The sequence below is a fragment of the Heteronotia binoei genome, chromosome 19 (genome assembly GCF_032191835.1).
Source record: "Heteronotia binoei isolate CCM8104 ecotype False Entrance Well chromosome 19, APGP_CSIRO_Hbin_v1, whole genome shotgun sequence".
Classification (NCBI taxonomy): domain Eukaryota; kingdom Metazoa; phylum Chordata; class Lepidosauria; order Squamata; family Gekkonidae; genus Heteronotia; species Heteronotia binoei.
In genome coordinates this window covers 38,820,056-38,842,389 of record NC_083241.1, presented here as the reverse complement: position 1 = coordinate 38,842,389, position 22,334 = coordinate 38,820,056, and the positions used below count along the sequence as shown (strand labels likewise).

General features: G+C 49.7%; 2 protein-coding genes across 5 annotated transcripts in view; both read right to left on the bottom strand.

Moving 5' to 3' along the window:
- The window catches only part of SIN3A (SIN3 transcription regulator family member A), a 67,761-nt gene extending 57,487 nt beyond the window's left edge, over positions 1-10,274 (bottom strand). For 3 of the 4 annotated variants that reach the window (XM_060259806.1, XM_060259808.1, XM_060259809.1), the window contains exon 1: positions 10,177-10,274. The gene's annotated coding sequence lies outside the window, so the exon portion shown is untranslated. Of the gene's footprint in view, positions 1-304; positions 503-10,176 lie in introns of those variants that run through there. The other variant, XM_060259807.1, reaches the window with a different exon arrangement.
- A 7,108-nt stretch (positions 10,275-17,382) lies between these two features.
- PTPN9 (protein tyrosine phosphatase non-receptor type 9) overlaps positions 17,383-22,334 on the bottom strand; it is a 59,253-nt gene continuing 54,301 nt past the window's right edge. The window contains exons 12-13 of the mRNA XM_060260194.1: positions 21,731-21,938; positions 17,383-17,712 (exon numbers count right to left, since the gene is read on the bottom strand). Coding sequence (XP_060116177.1) covers positions 17,498-17,712; positions 21,731-21,938 — 423 coding nt within the window. The 3' untranslated portion in view covers positions 17,383-17,497. The remainder of the gene's footprint in view (positions 17,713-21,730; positions 21,939-22,334) is intronic.

Sequence of the window (22,334 nt, the reverse complement as noted above, 5' to 3'; positions counted from 1 at the left end):
TCCCTCCATTGCCAAAAGGAAGAGGGGGGGAGAGAAGGGGCGGAGTTAGAACGCGCCGCGAAGCAGCAGAGGGAGGAGGCGGGGGCGCGAGCCGGCGGGAAGGGGGCGGGGCCCGGCGCGCGAGTGGCCGCGATTGGCAGCGCGGGAAGCAGCCGTCCCTCCCACTTTCCACACGACTGGCGCTGAGGAGGGGGGTTGAAAGAAGACCCCGCCCCTCCTCTCTCTGCGCGCGCGCCGCCCCCCCCCCCCGCGGTTCTGTCAGCGCGCGCTCTCAATCCTTCTCCCCCCCCTCGCCTCACCTCACCTCAGGTCGCCGTCGCCGCTTCGGTGGTGTCGCCAACGCGGGTCCCGTCGCCGCCTTCTCCCCCCTGAGGGAAAGAGAGCGAGAAAAAGGCCTGAGCCCTCCTCTCAGCCGCCCTTTCCTCCCCCTCAGCCGGCCTGTCGTCGCGTGAGGGGGAAGCGTCGCGTCCCCTTGCCTGAAGACGGGCTCGGGAAAAAAAAAGGGACTGGAATCGCCTCAGGACGGCCGCTGCCCGCCGCCGAGTACTGCCCGCTTCTCTGTTCCCTGGGAAATCCCGCCCCTCCCCTGCCCCAGGGAGGCCTCTCGCGCGCCTATTGGGCGCTCCCTCCGCCTATCTCTCCACTGGCCAATCGCCGAGCGGCGCTTGCCCCCTCCCCGCGCCCCGATTGGCCGGCGGCTCCCAGGAAGGAGATGCGAAGGAGGGTTAAGGAGGGAGGGGACGAGAAACCTCAAGGTAGAAAAAAAAAAGAGGTCCGTGTAGCCCCGCCTCAATCTTCGCTCATTGGCCGGAAGGCGTAGGAACCGGCCTGCCTTTGGAAGGGGCCAGCCGCCGCTCAAGCGCGAGCTCCGCCCACGGCAGCCTCCTCTCCCGCCCACCTCGAGCACCGAGAGGCCCCGCCCCCTCTCCGGGGAGCCCTTTTGTGCAATGTTTACATCGACCGTGCAAAAAAAAAAAAAATTAAAAAATACAGACGCTCTCTCTCCACGATGCAGAATGGGCGGTGGGCCCCGCGCACCGCAATGCAAGGAAAGACCAGGATCCCCCAATGCAATGTGCAATGCACCGCGAAAAGCCACTGGAGGGGAGGGGGCGGGCGAACGAGCCTCCTACAATTGCAGCTTAACTCCCCCCCCCCATCTCTTTCCCGGAAGTTAGGTAAAGTGAAGCAAGGCCATCCGCGCCAATGTCGTTATGCAAAAAAAAAAAAAGTGGGGGCAACAGGTTTCCAAAGCACAAAAGACGATGCAATAGGGATAATACTAGTGTTTGACCAGTGTTATAATACAGCGAATAATAGTGCTCCCTCTAAGCTGAGTTAGCTTGAGCTGGCTCACAGATTTTGAGCCTCCAGCTCACACATTTTTGTCTTAGCTCAGGAAAAATGACCCCAGAGCACAATAATTTATGCAGCAGTTCACAACTTTAACGCCAGGAGCTCACAAAGTAGTATTTTTGCTCACACGACTCTGCAGCAATAGGGCTTGAATTCAGCAGGAGCTCACAGGGTCTGCATGCAGTGGGGAGTTCTCTCCCAGCTGCACACCAGATCCCGGGGCATATGCAAATAAGATATGCTACTGAGCTCCTGTACCATTTTTCCTACAAAACGACTCCCTGCTACTAGTACTAATAAAATGCCCTTCCAGATCGATGGCTTTGCAACAGAGCGGTGCCCCTTCCCGCGTTGGCTTAGAAGCAAGCTGTCTTTTAATTAAAGCCGGCGGTTTACGGGACAAGAAAGGTCGCCTTGCCTTCCGCCAGCCACCGAGTTTCCCGAGTGCAACCGCTTCCTCCAAGCCTACAAACACACACGCACGCACACACCCTCCCAAGCCGACGTCAAAGCACGATCCCAGCTTGGATCCCAGCCCGCTGACAAAGAAGAAACGTGGCTGCTCGCTTTATATTATTGTCGTCCCTTGCAGAGGAAAATATACTCGTCTGTCCGGTATGGAGCCTCCTGAATGAACCGGGTTTACGGGAACCGACAGCGTTGCAGGAAATCTTTAAATAACAGATAGCCAAATCTCTGTACCAGCACCGGTAGGTTACCAGCTATGGTTACCAGGTGCCCCCGCCCCTCTGGTAGGGGATTGGGGGGATACGGTTGCCAGATCCAGGCTGGAAAATTCCTGGAGATTTGGAGATGGCGCCTGGGGAGGACAGGGGGCTCAGTGGGGTACAACGCCATCGAGTCCACCCTCCAAAGCATCCCTTTTCTCCAGGCGAACTGATCTCTGCGAGTCTGGAGATGAAGTGTAATTCCAGGGGATCCCCATGTCTTTGCTTTCAGTGGTCAAGTTTAACCAGCGATTCCTGGTTAATCGGTCTCCATAGCGAATAATGAAGTACCCAGCATTTTCCTCCCCCCTCGCACTTTCTGATGACCCTGAAGCGGGAAGGGGGAAGCAGCCTCCGGGGGATTCCCTGCCCCCACCTAGGGATTGGCAACCCTAACCATAACTCTTCCTACCATGCTTCTCACGCAGACAGGTTTTGCACTTTTGAATGCTCTGTCTTCTCCCCCACGTGCTAGCTTTCGCAGTGTCAGGAATTCTCTGTGAAGAACAAACATGCTTCAACCCCTGCAGCAGTCTTACACACACACAAAATGCTCCCCTCCTTTTCTTGCTGGTCACATGAATTCCAGCTTCGTCATACACATTTTCCATCCCTTTGCTCACCTGCGTTTTAGGAGGCGCTAATCATTCCCAGTTACTCACAACAGCAAACGTGTAACAAAATAAGATATTATTTAACGGAGATTCAAAATATTAAAGACAAGTTAGCTTTTCAATATACTCTGGAAAAGAAAACTTATCAGCAAAAAAGTCTCATTCTGCCATTGATTGAGGGGACCCGATTCAACCCTAGGGGATACAGCACTGCCTCAGCACCATTACCTGACTGCCCCAATGAAAGCTAGGGGAAAGAGATAGAGTGACAAACCTCATTGCCTAACCTACCACACAGGGATGTTGCAAAGCTAAAAACACAAATACATAGAGGAAGCCCAGAGGCTACAAATGTGACAACTACCTTTTGTTTACTTCACAAAATTCACATCCCGCCTTCCTGCCCTCACAAGGGCCACCCGAGTGCCTAACGAATTAAAAATGACATAATGAAATAACATTTTGATGCAGATGAACCCCTGGGCTGCAATCTGGGAGGTGGTCAGTTCAAATCTCCTTTCTGCCACAAGCTCAAAAGATGCCCCCCTCCACTGCTATACCTTACAGGCCATAAGAGAAACGTGCCAAGGTGATACATACTGAAATTATATATGCCTAAAACACTATGCTCCTTGGACGGCAAGATCAAATCAGTCAGTCTTAAAAGAAATCAACCCTAGCTGTTCCTTGGAAGCTCAGATAGTAAAACTGAAACTCAAATATTTTGGCCACCAAATGAGAAGGGAGCACTCACTGGAGAAAACCCTGATGCTGGGAAAGATCAAAGGTAAAAGAAGAAGGGGACGGCAAAGGATGAGATGGTTAGTGTTATCGATGCAATGAACGTGAATTTGAGTGAACTTAGGAGGGCGGTGGAAGATAGAAGGGCCTGGCAGGATGTGGCCCATGGAGTCACAAAGAGTCAGATGTGACTGTGCGACTGAACAACAACAAAAGCAATACGCAAATGCTAGTTAAGGTGAGAACTGTGACTCCATCAAGGAGAGATGCCCAACCCGGCAAACGTGCTTTGGAATGTCGGCAATTAGGGAGGGTTCCTTAGCGGCCCCACCCGGACAGCAGCAGTGCCCTGAGGGTAGGGATTTTGAAAGTCACTGCCTTGAATCAATGATTTGCCATCCAGAAAGTTTACAGATGGGTTTGAGTGTGAGACAGACAGGCTCAGGGACCAGAAGATGGAACCGGGACATGCCACATTGCTGTATGAACCCATGTGAAGCTGCCTTATGCTGACCCTCAATCCAGTATTGTCTGCTCAGACTGGCAGCAGCTTTCGTTATCACCGACGGCCAGATCCTTTAAAACTGGAGATGCCAGGGATTGATCCTGAGAACTTCAGCAGGCCAAGCAGATGCTCAGCCACTGAGCCCTGGCCCCTCCCCTACCTCACTGCAATCTGTGAATGGATCTCTCAATTATGGGTCAGCTTGCGTGCAAGAAATGGCATGGATGTACCGGAGAGTAAACAGAGGAGATCCCTCCACTGGTTGGTAACCATTCCCAGCCTGATAGAACCTCCTAGCCCTTCTATGCAAATTTAAGAGAACATAAGAAAAGTCATGAACGATCAGACCAATCACCCATCCAGTCTAACATTCATTGTCACACAGTGGCCCCCAAACCAGGTGCCATCAACAGGTCCACCAGCGGGGCCAGAACTCCAGAAGCCCTCCCATTCTTGCCCCCCCCCAAGCACCAAGAAGACAGAGCATCACTGCTCCAGACATAAGAACCTTAGAGAAGCTATGTTGGATCAGGCCAGTGGCCCATCCAGTCCAACACTCTGTATAACACAGTGGCCAAAACCCAGCAGCCATCAGGAGGTCCACCAGCAGGGCTAGAACTCCAGAAGTTCTCCCACTGTTCCCTCCAAGCACCCAGAATACAGAGCATAAGAACATAAGAGATGCTGGATCAGACCAATGGCCCATCCAGACCAACATTCTGCGTCACACAGTGGCCCCAAACCAGGTGCCATCAGAAGGTCCACCAGCAGGGCCATAACTCTCACATTTGAACAGTTTGGGGAACAGTCTCAGTCTTGGTATGACTAGAGCCCACAAAGCAAAGGGAAGAGATGTTCCTAGCTATCTATTTACTTTCCCAGGTCAGTTTTATCCTACCCTTCCTCTGAGGAAATCAAGGAATGGTGCATGGCTCTCCCTCCCTGACTTTATCCTTAGCTATCTCTCCACCCAGCTTACTTAGCAGGGTTGTTGTGAAGATAAAAACATGGATGCGGGTGAGACTGAAACAGCCAATTTACTAGGGTTTGTAGAATCTTTCGGGCTCAAGTGCCGTGTTCCAGTAGAACACGGCACTTGAGCCCGAAAGATTCTACAAACCCTAATGATGTTACCAGCCGTGAAAACCTGAAATCTTTGATAGCCAATTTACTAATTACAGATTATTTTGGCTTGAGCCATGTACTGAAAAACACCTCTCAGAGATACAAGCTAAAACACAAGAATCTACTTTCTCTGGAAATCAACGGTCAAAACTCAACTGGATTTTAAAGAACCGGCTTGTACCCAATATAACGTCTCCCGTTATTTTATAGACCAACCACAAGGGTGAAGCACCTGAATTTTGTAGCACACCCCTTTAAAATGCAGAATTCTTTTGCCCCAGACAACTGGGGGGGGGCTTAGTTTGTTTTAAAAACTATACTGTATAGGAATTAGTTAATTAAAGAGCCAGTGTGGTATAGTGGTTAAGAGTGTTGGGCTAGTATCTAGGAGACCCAGGTTCGAATCCCCACTTATGGAAGCTTGCTGGGTGACCTTGGGCCAGTCACACACTTAGCTTGACCTACCTCACAGGGTTGTTGTGGGGATAAAAGTGCAGAGAAGAATAATTGCAGATTTATACCCCGCCCTTCTCTCTGAATCAGAGACTCAGAGCAGCTATATCTTCTCCCCCCGCCCCCACAACAGACACCCTGTAGGTGGGTGGGGCTGAGAGGGCTTTCAAAGACAACTCCTGCAAGAGCTATGGCTAACCCAAGGTGTAAGTGGAGGAACGGAGAATCAAAACCAGTTCTCCAAGATAAGAGTCCAGACACTTAACCACTACGCCAAACTGGACATCAGCAACCTTGGGTCCCAGCTGGGGCAATCAGCGGGGTATAAATAAATAACGTAAAATTAAATAATAGAGACTGCCCGATTCAAGCAAGGAAAGGGGTGCAATTTTAAATGGGCAGTGAACCCACCCACAGTGCTTTCCTGTTGTCTTTAAACAATTTATTGGTAGCATATGGTTGCAAAGCTTATCTATTTCTTAATTTTTTTCTCTTTTTTCACATTAACCCATATGACATTTCCATCCCCCCTCCCTCCAATGTTGACTTCCCCGAGGTTATAAGTTCAAATCCATACTAAAGGCACTTCTGACTGCTCAAAGTTCCATATATATATTCTTACAACTAAAAAATTGTCCAATATTTCTTTACTTTCCAAGTTTTCTCCATATATCCTTTAAATTTTCTCCACTCCCTTTTGAATATCTCTAAATCATAGTCTCTTAGTGTTCTGGTTAATTTGTCCATTTCACACCACGATAAAACTTTCATGGTCCATTCCCATTTCTCTGGCATTTTTTCTTGCTTCCAAAGCTGCGCGTACAAAGTCCTAGCAGCTGATAACAGGTACCAAATTAAAGTCCTACACAGTGCTTTCCTGTCAAACAACATCCCTGTTACAATCGAAGAGTACAAGAAGACGGGAGTATCTAGTTCAAAATACCAAATAAAACTCTCCATGTTACAAAAATATTTTGTGTATTGTAGTTATTCACAATCTTTTCATACCACTTTAACAACTTTTATGCCTCTTAAACAACAAATCTGCACTATCACCAGTGTTACAATCACATATCGCTAAGTAGAGAAATTTAACTGAAAGAGTTGTGACGATGCTAGATAGACATATAGACAAAAAATTTTTAACTGCAGTGCATATAAATAGTTATGAAAAAACTACAATACACAAAATATTTATGAAAACTACAATACACAGCCTCTGTGAGAGCTATGGCTAACCCAAGGCCAACGCAAGAGAGCCAGTTTGGTGTAGTGGTTAAGTGCATGGACTCTTATCTGGGAGAGCAAAGTTTGATTCCCCATTCCTCCACCTGCAGCTGCTGGAATGGCCATGAGTTAGCCATAGCTTTCACAGAAGTTGTCCTTGAAAGGGCAGCTGTTGTGAGAGCCCTCTCAGCCCCACCCACCTCACAGGATGTCTGTTGTGGGGGGAGAAGATAAAGGAGATTGTAAACCGCTCTGAGTCTCTGATTCAGAGAGAAGGGCAGGGTATAAATCTGCAATTCTTCTTCTTCAAAGTCCCCAGATATTTCTTGGCAACACTATGGGCCAGTCACACCCCTCTCAGCCTGACCTACCTCACAAGGCTACTTTGAAGATAAAATAAAGAGACTGATGTAAGGCCATCTTGGGTCCCCAATAGGGTGAAAGGTAAGTGAAGTAAATGAATATATTTCACTGAAGGCTTACAAACACTCACAAAATTATATTTGGGGGCAAAGGAGAAAATGCAGAGGTTCAGGAACTTTTTAAAAAAACTGAATCACTTCTGTTCAAAGATTTCTGTCACCAAGGCGGCTCTTGTCTTTCCCATGCCAGGGGAAAAAATGTAGTATTTGAGACACTAGCTATCCGTGTCTACCTCTGGGAAGAGAAGCCCTACTATTCTGCATGGACACCTCTTTGTTAATGTCACCCCACCACACTTAGACACCACAGCCAGTCATGCAAGAACTTCTTCACCTGGCACGCATTTCATTTGCAGAACTCACAGCCACAAGACGTAGCTAAGGCCACCAGCAGAACTGGACTGAAAAGGGGAATCGGTCAACAGCGAAGTAGAACCTCCATGTTCAAAGGCAGGATACCCCAGAATGCTGTGCAGGGGAGCCACAGGAGGGACAAACTCTGTGTTCTGGTTAGCCACTAGAAGAAACTGGATGCTGGACTGGACAAGAGGTCAGAGCCAGCTATTTCTGAATGAGGATGGGACCCAAGATTCCCTTCTTTTTCCTTGAGCCATTTTTTTTAAATGTGAAAACACTGCAAAGAGCAGGCCTTAGGGGAACCCAGGAGAGAGAAACTGAAACTGTCAAAAAGTTATTATTTGTTCCTTCTTGGAGTATGGACCGCCATTAAAGAGGAAATAATAATAACAACAAAACAACATATTATTATTTTACGAAAAAAAGGTATCCTGCGGTTCTGCTTTTACAAGGGTCAGGAAGGTGACTAACAATTTATCTGCTAGACAACCCCCCTCCTCTTAATAAGGGGAGGGACGGTGGCTCACTGGTAGAGCAACTGCTTGGTAAACAGAAGGTCCCAGGTTCAGTCCCCGGCATCTCCAACTAAAAAGGGTCCAGGCAAGTAGGCGTGAAAAACCGCAGCCTGGCCCTGAGACACTGGAGAGCCGCTGCCAGTCTGAGAAGACAATACTGACTTTGATGGATCGAGGGTCTGATCAGTAGAAGGCAGCTTCATCTGTTCATATGTTCAATAGACCGTGGATCCGGTCTTAATAGAGTGGATCCGGACCGATCAGACCCCACGTGCCCAGAAGGGAAGCAGCCAGCCGCCCGCCCGCCCCCGTCGCCCATCCCCTGAGCCTCCGGCCTTCTCTGCACGTGGAGGCTTCATTCCACCCGCCCGATCTTCCCTCCCTTTCCCTCCCTCTCTTTCCAAAATCCGCGGGACGCGGCCCCGCCTCGATTCTCTAGTAGCCACCGGGCGAGGAGGGGCTTCTCCTTTTGTCCCCAGAAACCCCTCCCCGCCGCCAGCGGCCCCGATCCACTTCCGGGATGGAGAGCTACAGCCTCTACAGCGGGTGGGGCCGATCGTGTTCCGCGCACACAGAGCCTGGAAAGGCATTCCTCCCTCCCCCCCCCCCGCATATTAGGGGCAGGGGCGGAGCCAGGCTGCTCCAATCAGCTGCAAGGAGAGGACGGTTCCCCCCCCCTTCGGGGAGGAGGGGCGCCCGGCAAGCCCGACCCTATAAGGAAGAGACAGAGGAAAGCGATCCTACCCGGGAGGGGGCCCGTTGCCGTTGCGCATTCCCCCGGCAGCTCAGAAGGACCGAGCTACGTTTTGATTTGGCGGCCCAAGCAAATGCATTTTAAAAATTTGAACTCTGCAAGGAGCTAGTCCGCATCAAGGGCGGCGGGTCCCAGTCCCGGCCCGAAAGGGCACCCCCTCGGATTCTTCCTGACCCCAGACCACGTTCTCAGCCCCTCCTCCCAGTTTTAAAAAGCGACACACACACCCCGGTCCATTCCAGAGAGTGATTGAAGAGGGGGCGGATCGAAGGAGCTGGGCGCGGATCTGGGGGACTCTCCGGTGTTGAGCAAGCGGCTCGGGGGAAGCAGCTGCGCCCCGGCAATTATTTATCAGCATCCCCGCATCAGACATTGGAGGGGAAGGGGAACCGAGGTCGAGCAGCCGCGTCCTTCGCCCCCTCCCTCTTCCTCCTCCTCCCACCAACCGCATAAGGAAGCGGGGCGGAGACTAGAAAACGTAACTCCATGTTTGCAAAAGGGGGAGGGAGAGGCAAGCCCCAGCTGGGAAAGCCGAGCGAGCGAGCTTCGGCGCGGGCTGAAGCGAGATCAAAGGCGAGCAGGGGCCAGATCAAAGGCCCTTTCCCGAACGTTGGGGGAAGGAACGTTCGACAAGGAAACGCTGGCGCGCCCGAGAGGCTGGACTCCGCGTTCGAGGCGGGGAGGAAAACCCGGGTGCGTGGCTCCCTTCCCCCCCACCGTGAAAGAGGCGCTCCCCGGGCCGCGGGTCAGCCTATCCCCCCACCGCCTGTTCCTCCAATCGCTGCCCAGCTAGCAACAGCCATTCAACGCCCAACAAGTTGGAAGGAAGCGACGCCTCCCCGCTGCCCTGCGGACGCACCGCCGAGCCTTCACTCCCCCCCATCCGCCCGCCCTCCGGATGCAAACACCGCCACGCTTCTGCAACCGCCACGACCTCTCCCCCGCATCACTCCCCCAGCAGCTTCGTTGGGCGATGGGAAAGGGGCGGGGGGGGGGGGGACAGAGAGGCCGGAGGTTGGCGCGGGGCTGCCGCTGCTCCTCCTACCTCCCGCCTCCTCCTCGGGCTGCTCCAGCGGAATAAACAACAGCACATTCACCACCGACGGAGCTCCCGCCTGCCTTCCCCCACCCCAGAACCCCCTTTCTTCCAAATGGGGGGGGGTGAGACAACCTCCCCCCTCCGCAACTGCTTTGGTGCTTTCCCGCCCTAATGGGGGGGGCTTCCTTCCCAATCCCCCTCCCTTTCCTTTGAACCCCGGATCGCCCCGTAGAATCTTGGGGGGAGGGCTGTGCGCCCCCGTACTTTCTTTCCCCTCCCTGTGTTCCTCAAAAAGGGGGCTACGATGGTAGGGACTGGATGGAAAGCAGCTGTTACATACCCTCAAAGCTCCGGCGAGGAATCCTGAATGGACGGGAACGCCCCCTCGATGGGATTGGCTGCCGGCGGAGAGAGCGTTGTAGCGGGGAGGGGCGGGGCCTGCCGGCCCTGCAAGTTTAGGCCACGCTCCCCGGGTCTCATTCATGCTCCGCCCCCTCCCTCCCTCCTGACTCGCACGCTGAGATTCTCGGGCTTTGTATAAGAAAAGTGGCGATTCTCTCTGTGACCGTTTGAGTTTCTTTTCTTCCTGCAAACGAGGGTGGGAGGAAGGGAGAAATTGTAGCCCGTTTTTTTCCCTCTCTTTCCGCCTCCCCCCCCCCCTCAAAAAAAAATCTCTTGGTGACTTTAGATAGGGCAGCTTTAAGACCCACAGTTTTATTATTCAAGGTAGGCGCTCTCGTGTTCACACGCATACACTGCTGGACTCGAACTTTGTTCAGGTGACTTTAAGGACCTGCAGATTCACCTGTTATGAACGAGGGAGGGAGAGGATGGGCTAGGCAGAAGGCTTCCGAAGCCATGCGGGGGAAAAGGGGTCACGCCGGGTCTTCGATCGCAAACTGGCCTCGAGGGCTCGGAGAAATCTTTTGGTCCTTGTTGCAGTCATGTACGAATCCGGCGTCGGTTGCACGCGTGTTGCGCAATTCGAAGGTCATCGGGGGAAATGCCCGTGTGAAACATAGAAGAGCAACGAATCTTTTCTTAGCACACAATAAATGAAAAGGAGTGAGTCGGTGGATGCAATGAATGAGCTCACATTTGAACTTGGCAAACGAATCCTCAAATTGATTTTAACTTGGGTGGAGGGCGACGCATATCCTACATAGAAACGCACGCACACATATGCACACAAACACGAGACACATTCGAATAAACATGAGCAAATGGGGGCCCCGGATTCATCCCCCCTCCCACTTTTTACTGTACTGGCGTATCCTTAGAATCATAGAGTTGGAAGGGACCTCCAGCGTAATCTAGCCCAACCCCCTGCACAATGCAGGAAACTCACAAATACCTCCCCCTACATTCGCAGGATCCTCATTGCTGTCAGATGGCCTGTTTAAAAACCTCCAAGGAAGGAGAGCCCTCTACCTCCTTGAAGTACTACTTCCTCCCATAATGTCCCACCTTTTAGTTAACATTCTCCATGGGGCCCCACTCTTCCTCCATACAAAGATGAAGTAGGCAGCAACTAGGGGTGCCAACTTCCAGGTGGGGCCTGGAGATCAGTCCCACCTGGAGAAAATGGCAACCCTTCTGACTGGAGCTAGGGCTTTTCTGTGGTGGCACCTTGGACACCGCTTCATCTTACGATGTTTTAGGCACCAGGCCAAAAACATCCCCCCCACACACATACACACTTTTAATTAAGGGTGCACCATGATTTTTTTTTAAAATGTGTTTCATTTCTACTCTGCCTTCTCCCCAGTGGGCCACCAAAGCAACATACATATTTTCTCATCTTCTCTATTTTATCTTTACAACAATCCTGTGAGGGAGGTAGGTTAGACCTAGAGATTGCAACTGGCCCAAGGTTAACCAGCAAACTTCCACAGCACAAATGGAGATTCAGACTTGGGTCTCCCAGATACTAGTCCGGCGCTGTTAACCACACCACCACATTGGTTCTAAAACAGATTCTAGTCCAAGGAAAATTTTATAAGAATTATTTCGGCGGCTAAATGCTTTGTGCTACAGCTGTGACTTTAAAAAAAAAAAATGTTTCATGAATCCATCCTCCTTTATTTGGGAAGCTGCCCCCAACAGGTTCTCTGCAGAGGCAGCAGGGAAATTTCCCAAAACAAACATATAAATTCTGCTTCACTGTCATGAAAAAGGCATGCAAGGTGTTTCACCCCATGAAACAAAACCCTTATGAAATTATACATTGGATTTTCAAAAACCTGTGGAAGATCCAAGCCAGCAGCCAGCAACAGAACAAAGGTAACCATTTACACAACACCACCAAAGTGTTCTCTTCAGGCCCTGTGCTGGATAACCCAGTCAAGCCCAATCTTGTCAAATCAAATCTTGGAGCCTAAGCAGGGTCAACTCTGACAAGTACTTGAATGGGAATACCAGAACTAGGGGTGGAGTTCTAGCAGGAGCTCCTTTGAGTATTAGGCCACACACCCCTGATGGAGCCAATCCTCCAAGAACTTTCAGGGCTCTTTTTTGTAAGCTCCAAGAGGATTGGCTACATCAGGGATGTGTGGCCTAATATGCAAAGGAGGTCCTGCTAGAATTCCACCCCTGACCAGAACCCAGAGGTATCCAAAAGGATATCTAGAAAAGGCACAGGACAGAATGAAATGACAGTTCCCTGTATCCAATAGCCACCTCCTTGTGTGTGTAGGCAAATTCCCACAATGGGGGGCTAGCCACAGCTACCATGTGGAGTTCTGGAAGCCTAGGGAAAGCTCTGGATTTGCAAAAAAAAAAAAAAAAAAAAGCAGACCTTATTAATTTCTGGAGTTCTTTTTTTTTTTTAAAGATACGTCTCTATATAGACTGATGCCAGGCTAATTTAGGGTTGCCAGATGTCCTGATTTTGGAGGACATGTTTTTTGGGGGCTCTTAAACAAAAAAACTGATGAAAATGTTCTCTTTTGGGGTTGGAAAGTTTGGGATATTCCTAGTTAACAGCAATGAACTAAACAGCCTGGGATTCTCATGCCTTCATTCTCATACCTTCAAGACCACCTTTCTTGGCACGATCCTCCCCATCTTTTCCGATCTTCATCTTGGCATTTATTGAAGGTCCCTGGCCCATGAACTATCCACCTTCTCAATGCACACCTGACTCAATGCACAGCAGCCAAGAAGGTCAGAGCGCCTGCTCCGGCTGCAACGCCTCTGAGGATGTTCTCTGCAGCTGAGAACGAAACGTCTGGAAGGAAAACTTTCTCCAGTAGAACACGGCACTTGAGCCCGAAAGATTCTACAAACCCTAATGATGTTACCAGCCGTGAAAACCTGAAATCTTTGATATCCACCTTCTGCCTCTCTTCTCAGTAGCGGCCCCGGTTTTGTGGAACCAGCTGCCTGAAGAGGCACGTGCCTTGTGGGAATTCCCTAAGTTCCACAGGGCATACAACACTGCTGTTTCAGGTAGCCTTTAGGCGATTGTGATTCCACCAGGATGCTGACATGCTTTAACCATGACTTCACCATCCACACATCCTACCCCACTCGACAGTGGATAGATTTTAATGGAGATAGATTTTTGCACGGCTTTTTTTGTAGCAGGAACACATTTGCATATTAGGCCACACATCCCTGATGTAGTCAATCCTCCAGGAGCTTACAGGGCTGCTTTTACAGGGCCTACTGTAAGCTCTTGGAGGATTGGCTACATCAGGGGGGTGTAGTCTAATATGCAAAGGAGCTCCTGCTACAAAAAAAAAAGCCCTGGGTTTTTAATTGTTTTATATTGTAAAGATTATTTATTTTATCTTTGTATTGTTTGTATTGGGGGGTGCATTTTATATGTCGTTAGCCGCCCCAAGTCCCATTTGGGGGAGAGGGAGCTGAAATAAATTTGATAAATAAATACAGCCTAAATAGTAAAAGGTAAAAGTAGTCCCCTGTGCAAGCACCAATCGTTTTCAACTCTGGGGTGATGTTGCTTTCACAATGTTTTTATAGCAGACTTTTGTTACAAGGTGGTTTGCCATTGCCTTCCCCAGTCATCTACATTTCCCCCCCAAGAAGCTGGGTACTCATTTTACCAACCTTGGAAGGATGGAAGGCTGAGTCAATCTCGAGCTGGCTACCTGAACCCAGCTTCCACTGGGATCGAACTTAGGTCATGAGCAGAGCTTAGGACTGCAGCACTGCAGCTTTACCACTCTGCGCCACGAGACTCTGATAGCCTAAATAGTAGACGTGTTTTAAAATGAGATTTGTCACGGGGGGGGGGGGGGTCACTTGTTTGAAGTAGTCAGTCGGAAACATGTCCTCGTTTTGCTTTTACATTTATCTGACTCCAACTTGGTTGAGTTAGTGCCAAATGCAAAAACTGAAAGAGACTGCGAAAAATAAATACACACTTTCAAAAGAGCTTATTCCGGTATGGCAACCTTAAGTGAATAGAAAAAACTTGTGAGGGTTCAGGTGGCAGTGAACAGAAGGTGGTGGTGGAAAGTGGAAGACAACAGGAAGAGATTAATCAGTAGCAATAGCAACGTGAGGGGGTGGGGGGTGTATTGTCCTAGGTGACTCCATCTTTGTTATGTGCTTGTACTTAGGTGCCTGAGTCTTGGGAGATGACAGTGTTAGCTGCAGTGAGGGGATCTTTCTCTCATGCTTGTTGGCAGCGCTTAATCTTCAAATCCTGGGTTGTTTCTTCACCCCCGCCACACACACTGGATGCCAGGTGCAAAACGGCCTGGCTCTCCTGAGTATTTGGGACAGTTTGAGTAATCATTCTTTGATTTGCAGCCAGCATTTAGGCTATAAGATGCCTAGTTTTAGTCAGGCTTGTGGACTCAAAGTTTGGCTAAGTCTCGCTGTGCATGTGTGAGCTTGAGGCTGGTTGTCAGATGTTTAGCCTACATCTTCTGTAACTTTGACAAGTTTGGTGTAGTGGTTAAGCGCGTGGACTCTTATCTGGGAGAACCGGGTTTGATTCCCCACTCCTCCCCTTACAGCTGCTGGAATGGCATTGGGTTAACCATAGATCTCGTAAGAGTTGTCCTTGAAAGGGCAGCTGCTGTGAGAGCTCTCTCAGCCCCACCCACCACACAGGGTGTCTGTTGTGGGGGAAGGAAATAAAAGAGATTGTAAACCGCTCTGAGTCTGATTCAGAGAGAAGGGCGGGGTACAAATCTGCAATTCTTATTGTTATTAAAAATCTCCTCATGAGTAAACCTGGCTCTTTTGTATTGTTCCTTTGGGAATTTCTGAGAACCTACAGAGCCCCTGCCAGGGTCTGTAACAGGAATAATATTGGCCCTCCTGTGTGAATCCCTGGAATGTCCCCAGCCGTTTACAACAATTTTTATTGATGTATGACAGGGGTCCTCAAACTACGGCCCGCTGAGGACGTTTATGCGGCCCGCCGGGTTATGGCAAAATCAGACCGGAAGTGACGTTCGACCTAAACTCGCGTTAGCAACGCACACTTCCGGCACTGGGCTGAGGTGGCGGAGACAGAGTGTGAGGTGATACCAAGGTGAGGTGAGTTCCCAGGCCGGGGTGTGTGCTGTGGGGAAGGGAGAGAGATGCAGAAGACGGAGAACTGATGGCCCGCGGCCTTGTACAGTAACGGCAGTCCGGCCCTCCAACAGTCTGAGGGACAGTGAACTGGCCCCCTATTTAAAAAGTTTGAGGACCCCTGATGTATGAAAACAGAAAACTCCCTTAAAATACCCTCCGTGTTGTAGATATATTTATGTGTAAATACATTTTTTTAAAAAAACAAAACGAAACAAAAAACAGTAGTCGCCATACAACAGCGAGTAGAAACATTTACATTTATCTGACTCCGACGCGATCAAGTTAATGTTAAATACAAAAACCAAAAAGAGATTGTAAAAAATAAAGAATATACACATTCAAAAGAGCTTATTCCAGTATAAAGTTACTGCGGTCGGCCCAACCTGCCGCTCTCTTCTCCTGCAAGCAGGAAGAGATGAGGCGGGGGGGGGGGAGCCCACCTTAGGAATACCACGAGCTCGCGGTCTCGTCACTGGCAGGCCACGCAAAGAGGAGGTGGTGAGAGATAGGGAACATTAAGATAGGTCACTTTTCTTTTGGCTTAGGAATATTTGCAGGGGGCCGTTCGGCATGAGGAATGCCTCAGCTCTGTCCCAACAGGTATCCCCTGGATTGGGTGGGCTGGAGGAGAAGCAATGGAAGAGCCCACCTCCAGGCATAAAAAAGGGGGGGAGACTCTCTTCACCTCCTCGAGTCACATTGACTCAAACCAAAACCTGTATCTATCCCCCCCCCCCGCCATACATCGTACCAGCCAAATAGCGCTACCGGCTAATGGCAAGAGAATGAGCTATTTTTTTGTTAAAGAGGGTAACGTCCCAAATGGCAGAGGGGAGATAAAGGTAAGAGTAGTCCCCTGTGCAAGCACCGGTTGTTTCCGACTCTGGGGTGATGTCGCATCACGACGTTTTAACGGCAGACTTTTTACAGGGTGGTTTGCCCTTGCCTTCCCCGGTCGTTTACACTTCCCCCCCAGCAAGCTGGGGACTCCTTTGACCGACCTCAGAAGGATGGAAGGATGAGTCAACCTCAAGCTGGCTATCTGAACCCAGCTTCCGCTGGGATTGAACTCAGGTCATGAGCAGAGAGCTCCGACTGCAATACTGCAGCTTTACCGCTCTGTGCCACAGGGTTCAATTAGAGGGGAGATACCTACCAACCTTTTTCGCTGAAGTTTAACAACCTGCCTTCTTGGAACAACTTTTTCTTTTTTTTTTAATTCAAGTGGACTTGTGAGACTGTGCGAGCCCAGCAACAGCCCGCAGGGGGCGACATTCCCCACCCCACATACACACCTGTGACGTGGCATCCTCGTTCGAAGTGTTTGTGCAATAGACGCGACGGTCCGTACATCGACGTGTGCGTGGCTCTAGCAGGGGAGGGTGCAACATTCGAAAGCTGCGTGAAGGGTCAACCGGGTAGACGTAAGAGAAGGCAGAGCCAATAATACCCATTGTAACACTAGACCCCGCCGCTGGTTCCAGAAGTCAAGGTGGTATAACGCTATGGAACCACAGGGGTTAGCTAGAAGCAACGGCATCTATCTCTATAACATGAATGCCAGTTACACCCTGGCATAAAGAGTGTATATTATATACAGACAGACAAACAGACACATGGACTTAGCGTTGGTAAGACTGAAGGTTGGGGCTTTCTTCTATCCTGGCTTCGGACAGAACTGGAAGTATTCCCTCCAGCGTTTGGGGCGGGGGGAGGCAGGAACTGAATCTGCCCTGTTTCCAATGGTCCCGAAAAGATGCCCCTTCCCCAAGGCAAGGAGTCGTGTGTTTTTTCTGCCCGCTTGCCTCCGACAGCAAGTTGGGGCTTGTATGGTTATTGTTGAATAAGGCACAGTTCAAGTCGAGGCTGATCGTCTGGATGAACGCGGCTTACCGGCTGCGACTCGGTCTAGCCAGCGAGTCAACGGGAAGGTTCTCGAGAGCCTCCATGGCAGAGAACTCAGTTTCCGTCAAGGTCACCGGCGACGTAAATGTGGAGACGCTGATGAATCTGGATTGGCGGACAGGGAGGCAAGAAGGAGGAACGGACGGTGACGGTGGATTGGTCTCTGCTTCATCAGCGGGCATTCTGCTTCCTCCGCATTAGCTCTTCTCTTTGCCCACCCTGGCCGGAGAGGAGGGCAGCAGGTTTTCTCTCTGTGCGTGCTCCAGGATAGCCATGTAGCAAAAATAGTACTGCTCGGGGGTTTGGATGCTAAAGGCTCGTTGGGTTCTCATCCGCACCACCGTCTGATGGACGTTCAACGTTCCCACGTCCTGAAGCTGCAACAGACAGATATCGAGAGCGCAGAAAGTGCCTACGGGAGAAAAGAGTTGCCACTGTAGCAAGAGTCACTGGTTGAATGGCATTAAAGGGGTTTAGACAGCATCATGGAAGAGTTTACACTCCCCCCTCCCCACACACTGCAGAACAATGGGTCATAGCAGGTAACTCAGTGTGCTGCAGTGGTAAAAAGGGCAAACTCTCTGTTAGGGATTATTAGGGAAAGGGATTGAGAATAAAACAGTCAACATTCATAGAATCATAGAGTTGGAAGGGACCTCTAGGGTCATCTAGTCCAACCCCCTGCACAATGCAGGAAACCCACAGATACCTACCCCAAATTCTTCATCACTGTCAGATGGCCATCTAGCCTCTGTTTAAAAACTTCCAAGGAAGGAGAGGCCACTATCTCCTGAGGAAGCCTGTTCCACTGAGGAATCGCTCTAACGGTCAGGAAGTTCTTCCTAATGTTGAGCCGGAAACTCTTTTGATTTAATTTCAACCCACTGGTTCTGGTCCTACCTTCCGGGGCCACAGAAAACAATTCCACCCCATCCTCTAGATGACAGCCCTTCAAGTACTTGAAGATGACGATCAATATCTGTGATTGATCCATATTGTAATGCTCCTGTATAGAGGAGTGGTGGTCATACGTGCTTAACATAAGAGCCACATAGAACAAATGTCAGATGTTTGAAAGCCACAAGAAATGAACACCAGATGTTTGAGAACCGGAAGGAAGGAAGGAAGGAAGGAAGCAAGGAAGGAAGGAAGGAAGGAAGGAAGGAAAATAGATGGGAGGGAGGAGGGAGGAAAAGGCAGAAAGAAAGCAATTTTAACTGTAAAGAGAGAAATGCCTTCTCCAAGGGGGGCGATGGGGGCTTTAAGAGCCTCACGATATGTGTGAAAGAGTCACAGTTGGCCACCCCTGGTATAGAGCAATGGTGTGGCCTCATTTGGAATACTGTGTACAGTTCTGGTCCTGGAAAAGCAAATTTCTAGAAATAACTCTACAGAAACATTGGGGCTGACAGCCTCCAGGTCTCCCTCTATTACAACTGAACTCCTGGTAACAGAAATCAGTTCCCCTGGAGAAAATGGTTGGTTTGAAAAGTGGACTCTACGGCAGGGGTGTCAAATATGCGGCCAAGGAGCCAAATCAGGCCCCTGGAGTGTCCCTATCAGGCCCCCCATCAACTGGCTGCTGTCTGCTTCCTTCTCCCTCTCTCTTGCTTCCTTCTGCATCAAAGCTTGCTTTGCCAGACTCTCTCAATCACACAGCAGAGCTACTGAGCCAAGCCTTTCTATTGGCTGAGGCTCCTCCTCCTCCTGATCCCGCGTGGAAGGAAGGAAATAGCCAGAGCCTCCTTTGCCCATTTCCCTGGATCCCACAGGAGAGATACAAAGAAAGCACATATGAACATATGAGGCTGCCTTATACTGATCAGACCCTCGATCCATCAAAGTCAGTATTGTCTACTCAGACTGGCAGCAGCTCTCCAGGGTCTCAAGCTGAGGTTTTCCACGCCTATTTGCCTGGACCCTTTTTAGTTGGAGATGCCGGGGACTGAACCTGGGACCTTCTGCTTACCAAGCAGATGCTCTACCACTGAGCCACCCTGTGGAGAAACGCCATCTTAGAGTGTTGGTGCTTCATTGGCAGGGATCAGTAAAATCCCTCAGCAGGCTTTGTAGCCTCCCTCACTCCCCCCCCTCCCTTCCAGAGCCAAACCAACAACTCTAGGGGGAAAGTCTCCTAGAGAGGCAGGAAGTGCTTTTGTTCTTTGCATGTGTGTTAAGCAGGAAGAGTTTTTAGTTCTCAGCTGCAGCTCGAAGGAAGAGGTTGCCAGTGGGAGAGCTCCTGCCTGTGCATGCGGCCTATTCAAAAGAGAATGAGGCCTCCAGGCAGTAAGACAAAGTAAGTCATCCAAAAGGGCAGGGCATGTTTAGATCAGGGCCAGCAGGATGCGTTTATAATCAACTTTTCTTTGTTATGCTGTGTGCTGTGCTAATTTTTTAAATGCAACTGTTTTTGTTTTGTTTTTTCTTTTCCGATCTTTTTCTCTTGTAAATAAATAGTTTTTCTGTTTTAAATGCTGGCAGTCAATCTCTGTACCACATCGATCCCCAAACCGCTTTAGACCACGCTGTTTTATAAAGGGGGCCCTGGGCAAGGGGGAAGGCATGCAGTTGGATAAGGTGCCAGTCCTCCAGGGGTGCCCCAAAGAAGTGCTGAGGTCTCTGTGAAACCCAAGTACAGGGTGGCAGAGGACCTTGAGGCCTGGCCTCATGGCTGGAGAGGGAGATTGGGAGTCCTGTTCCTCTCAATCTGAACCCCTAGACTGAGCAGGTGGTGGCAGCGAGCCCAAGGGGCAGGAGGAGAAATAGCTCCCTCCAGGAGTTGGCGACTCAATAGGGAGCTGACGGGACCGGGTCTGAAGGCAGAATCGGGCCGGTTCCGTCACACACCCCAAAGACCGATGCGTGCTAATATTATAATCATTTTTTTTTTGTTTAGAAAAATCTTTGGGTTTCGTCTGTGTCTTTTATAAAGTTTATATCTCTGCTATCTGGCATTACATGTTATGACACACATTGCCCAGCCCAACAAGGTCTCATTCATGTCAGATTCAGCCCTCATAACAAATGAGTTTGACATCTCTGTGCTACAGGGTTTTTATTTTGTAAACCCTCAAAATTTTTTCCCTCACTTGCATCAGACTTTTAAGCAGTAGCAATTCTCCACAAGCTTTGGAGAGCAACAGAAAACTACCTTTCCCCAAACACTTCTGCTCAACTGTTTCTACCCAAAAGGGCACATGGAGGCAAGCTAGACTCCTGAGCCGTGGTATACTTATTGTGTACATGTTTGTATGTAATGGGACAGTCTGTTCCTCCTCTGGTATGTGTGTGATTTGGTTTGGTCCTATTGGGTGGAGCTCTAGTTCCAGTTTTGTATGTTAGCTGAAGTTGTTAGCTGAAGTTGGAGTTGCTTCTTTCAAATAAACAGTGGATGTTTTGAGCCAGCTTGTCTCTGCTGAATGGACCTGAGGACGGATGCCTGATTAAGTACTCTAACCTGGGAACTCAAAAGAAGATAGAGAAGGTAGAGAAAGAAGTCCTTTTCTCCCTTTCTCACAATATAAAAACTCATGGGCACTCAATAATATTGCTAAGCAGTCGGGTTAGAATGGATAAAAGTACTTCTTCACTCAAAGGGTGATTAACACGTGGAATTCACTGCCACAGGAGGTGGCAGCGGCTACAAGCATAGACAGCTTCAAAAGGGGATTGGATAAACATATGGAGCAAAGGTCCGTCAGTGGCTATTAGCCACAGTGTATTGTTGAAACTCTCTGTCTGGGGCAATGACGCTCTGTATTCTTGGTGTTTGGGAGGGGCGACGGTGTGAGGACTTCTAGTGTCCTGGCCTCACTGATGGACCTCCTGATGGCACCTGGGGTTTTTGGCCACTGTGTGTACAGAGTGCCTGATTAACATGGTTTCTCTTATGTTCTAAAAGGGGGAAATTACATGAATTATGTGAACTGCTCTCTTTTTGGGGGAAACAGAATAACCAACAAGATATGTTTAAGCAGGAACTGAAGATCATATTACCACCATAGCCCTGTTCACAGGTTACAGTGAATGCATGTGCAATCCACGTACAATATGCACCAGGGTTCTCTCTAAGCTGAGTTTTTAGCCTCACACGGCTCACACATTTTTGTCTTCGCTCAGGAAAAATGGCCCCAGAGCACACTAATTTATGCAGTAGCTCACAACTTTAATGCCAGCAGCTCACAAAGTAGAATTTTTGCTCACAAGACTCTGCAGCTTAGAGGGAACATTGATATGCACTTGTTTTGGGGGTTTTTAAGTGCACATTTTGGGTAACTCTCATGTTATATTCAATGCATGTGCAGCTGAATGCGGGATACAAACTCCACGTTTATGGAGTCCCCAGTTTCAGCAGCGAGTAGAGTTATGCACATACATGTGGGATGTTACATATGTGTTCCCTATAATGCGTGAACAGGACTTGTATTTACCTGTCCTGCCGATGCCGGCACTGCAGTGGACTACGATCGGGGGTCCCCCCGGATGACCTTTGTACCGTGGTCCCAAGGCGCTGACTGCCACTCTCTGTTGCTGCTTGACGGCCCCCAGGAAGTCGATGAGTGTAGCAGCAGAGGAAGGGACGCCGTAGTCCGGCCAGCTCACATACTGGAAATGGGTCACAAGGCGGCGCTCGCGACTCTGCGGGTGCAAAAGAGGCGACCTGCAGTCAGCCATGGTGATTTCCTTGTCCTGCCACTGCTTGCCCACAGGGGGGCGACTCTTATCTCACTCATGCTACTGGGAGCAGCTCTTGACCTGGAAACAGCAGTGCTAAAGATGGATAATACAAATTCATTGTCAGGGGGACTTTCCTTGAGATGTCCTTCATCATGTACGGAGGAGGAGAAGATGATGATATTGGATTTATACCCCACCCTTCACTCTGAGTTGGCTCATAATCTCCTTTACCTTCCCCCCACCCCCACAATAAACACCCTTTGAGGTAGGTGGGGCTGAGAGAGCTCTCCCAGAAGCTGCCCTTTCAAGGACAATTCTGTGAGAGCTATGGCTGACCCAGGCCATTCCAGCAGCTGC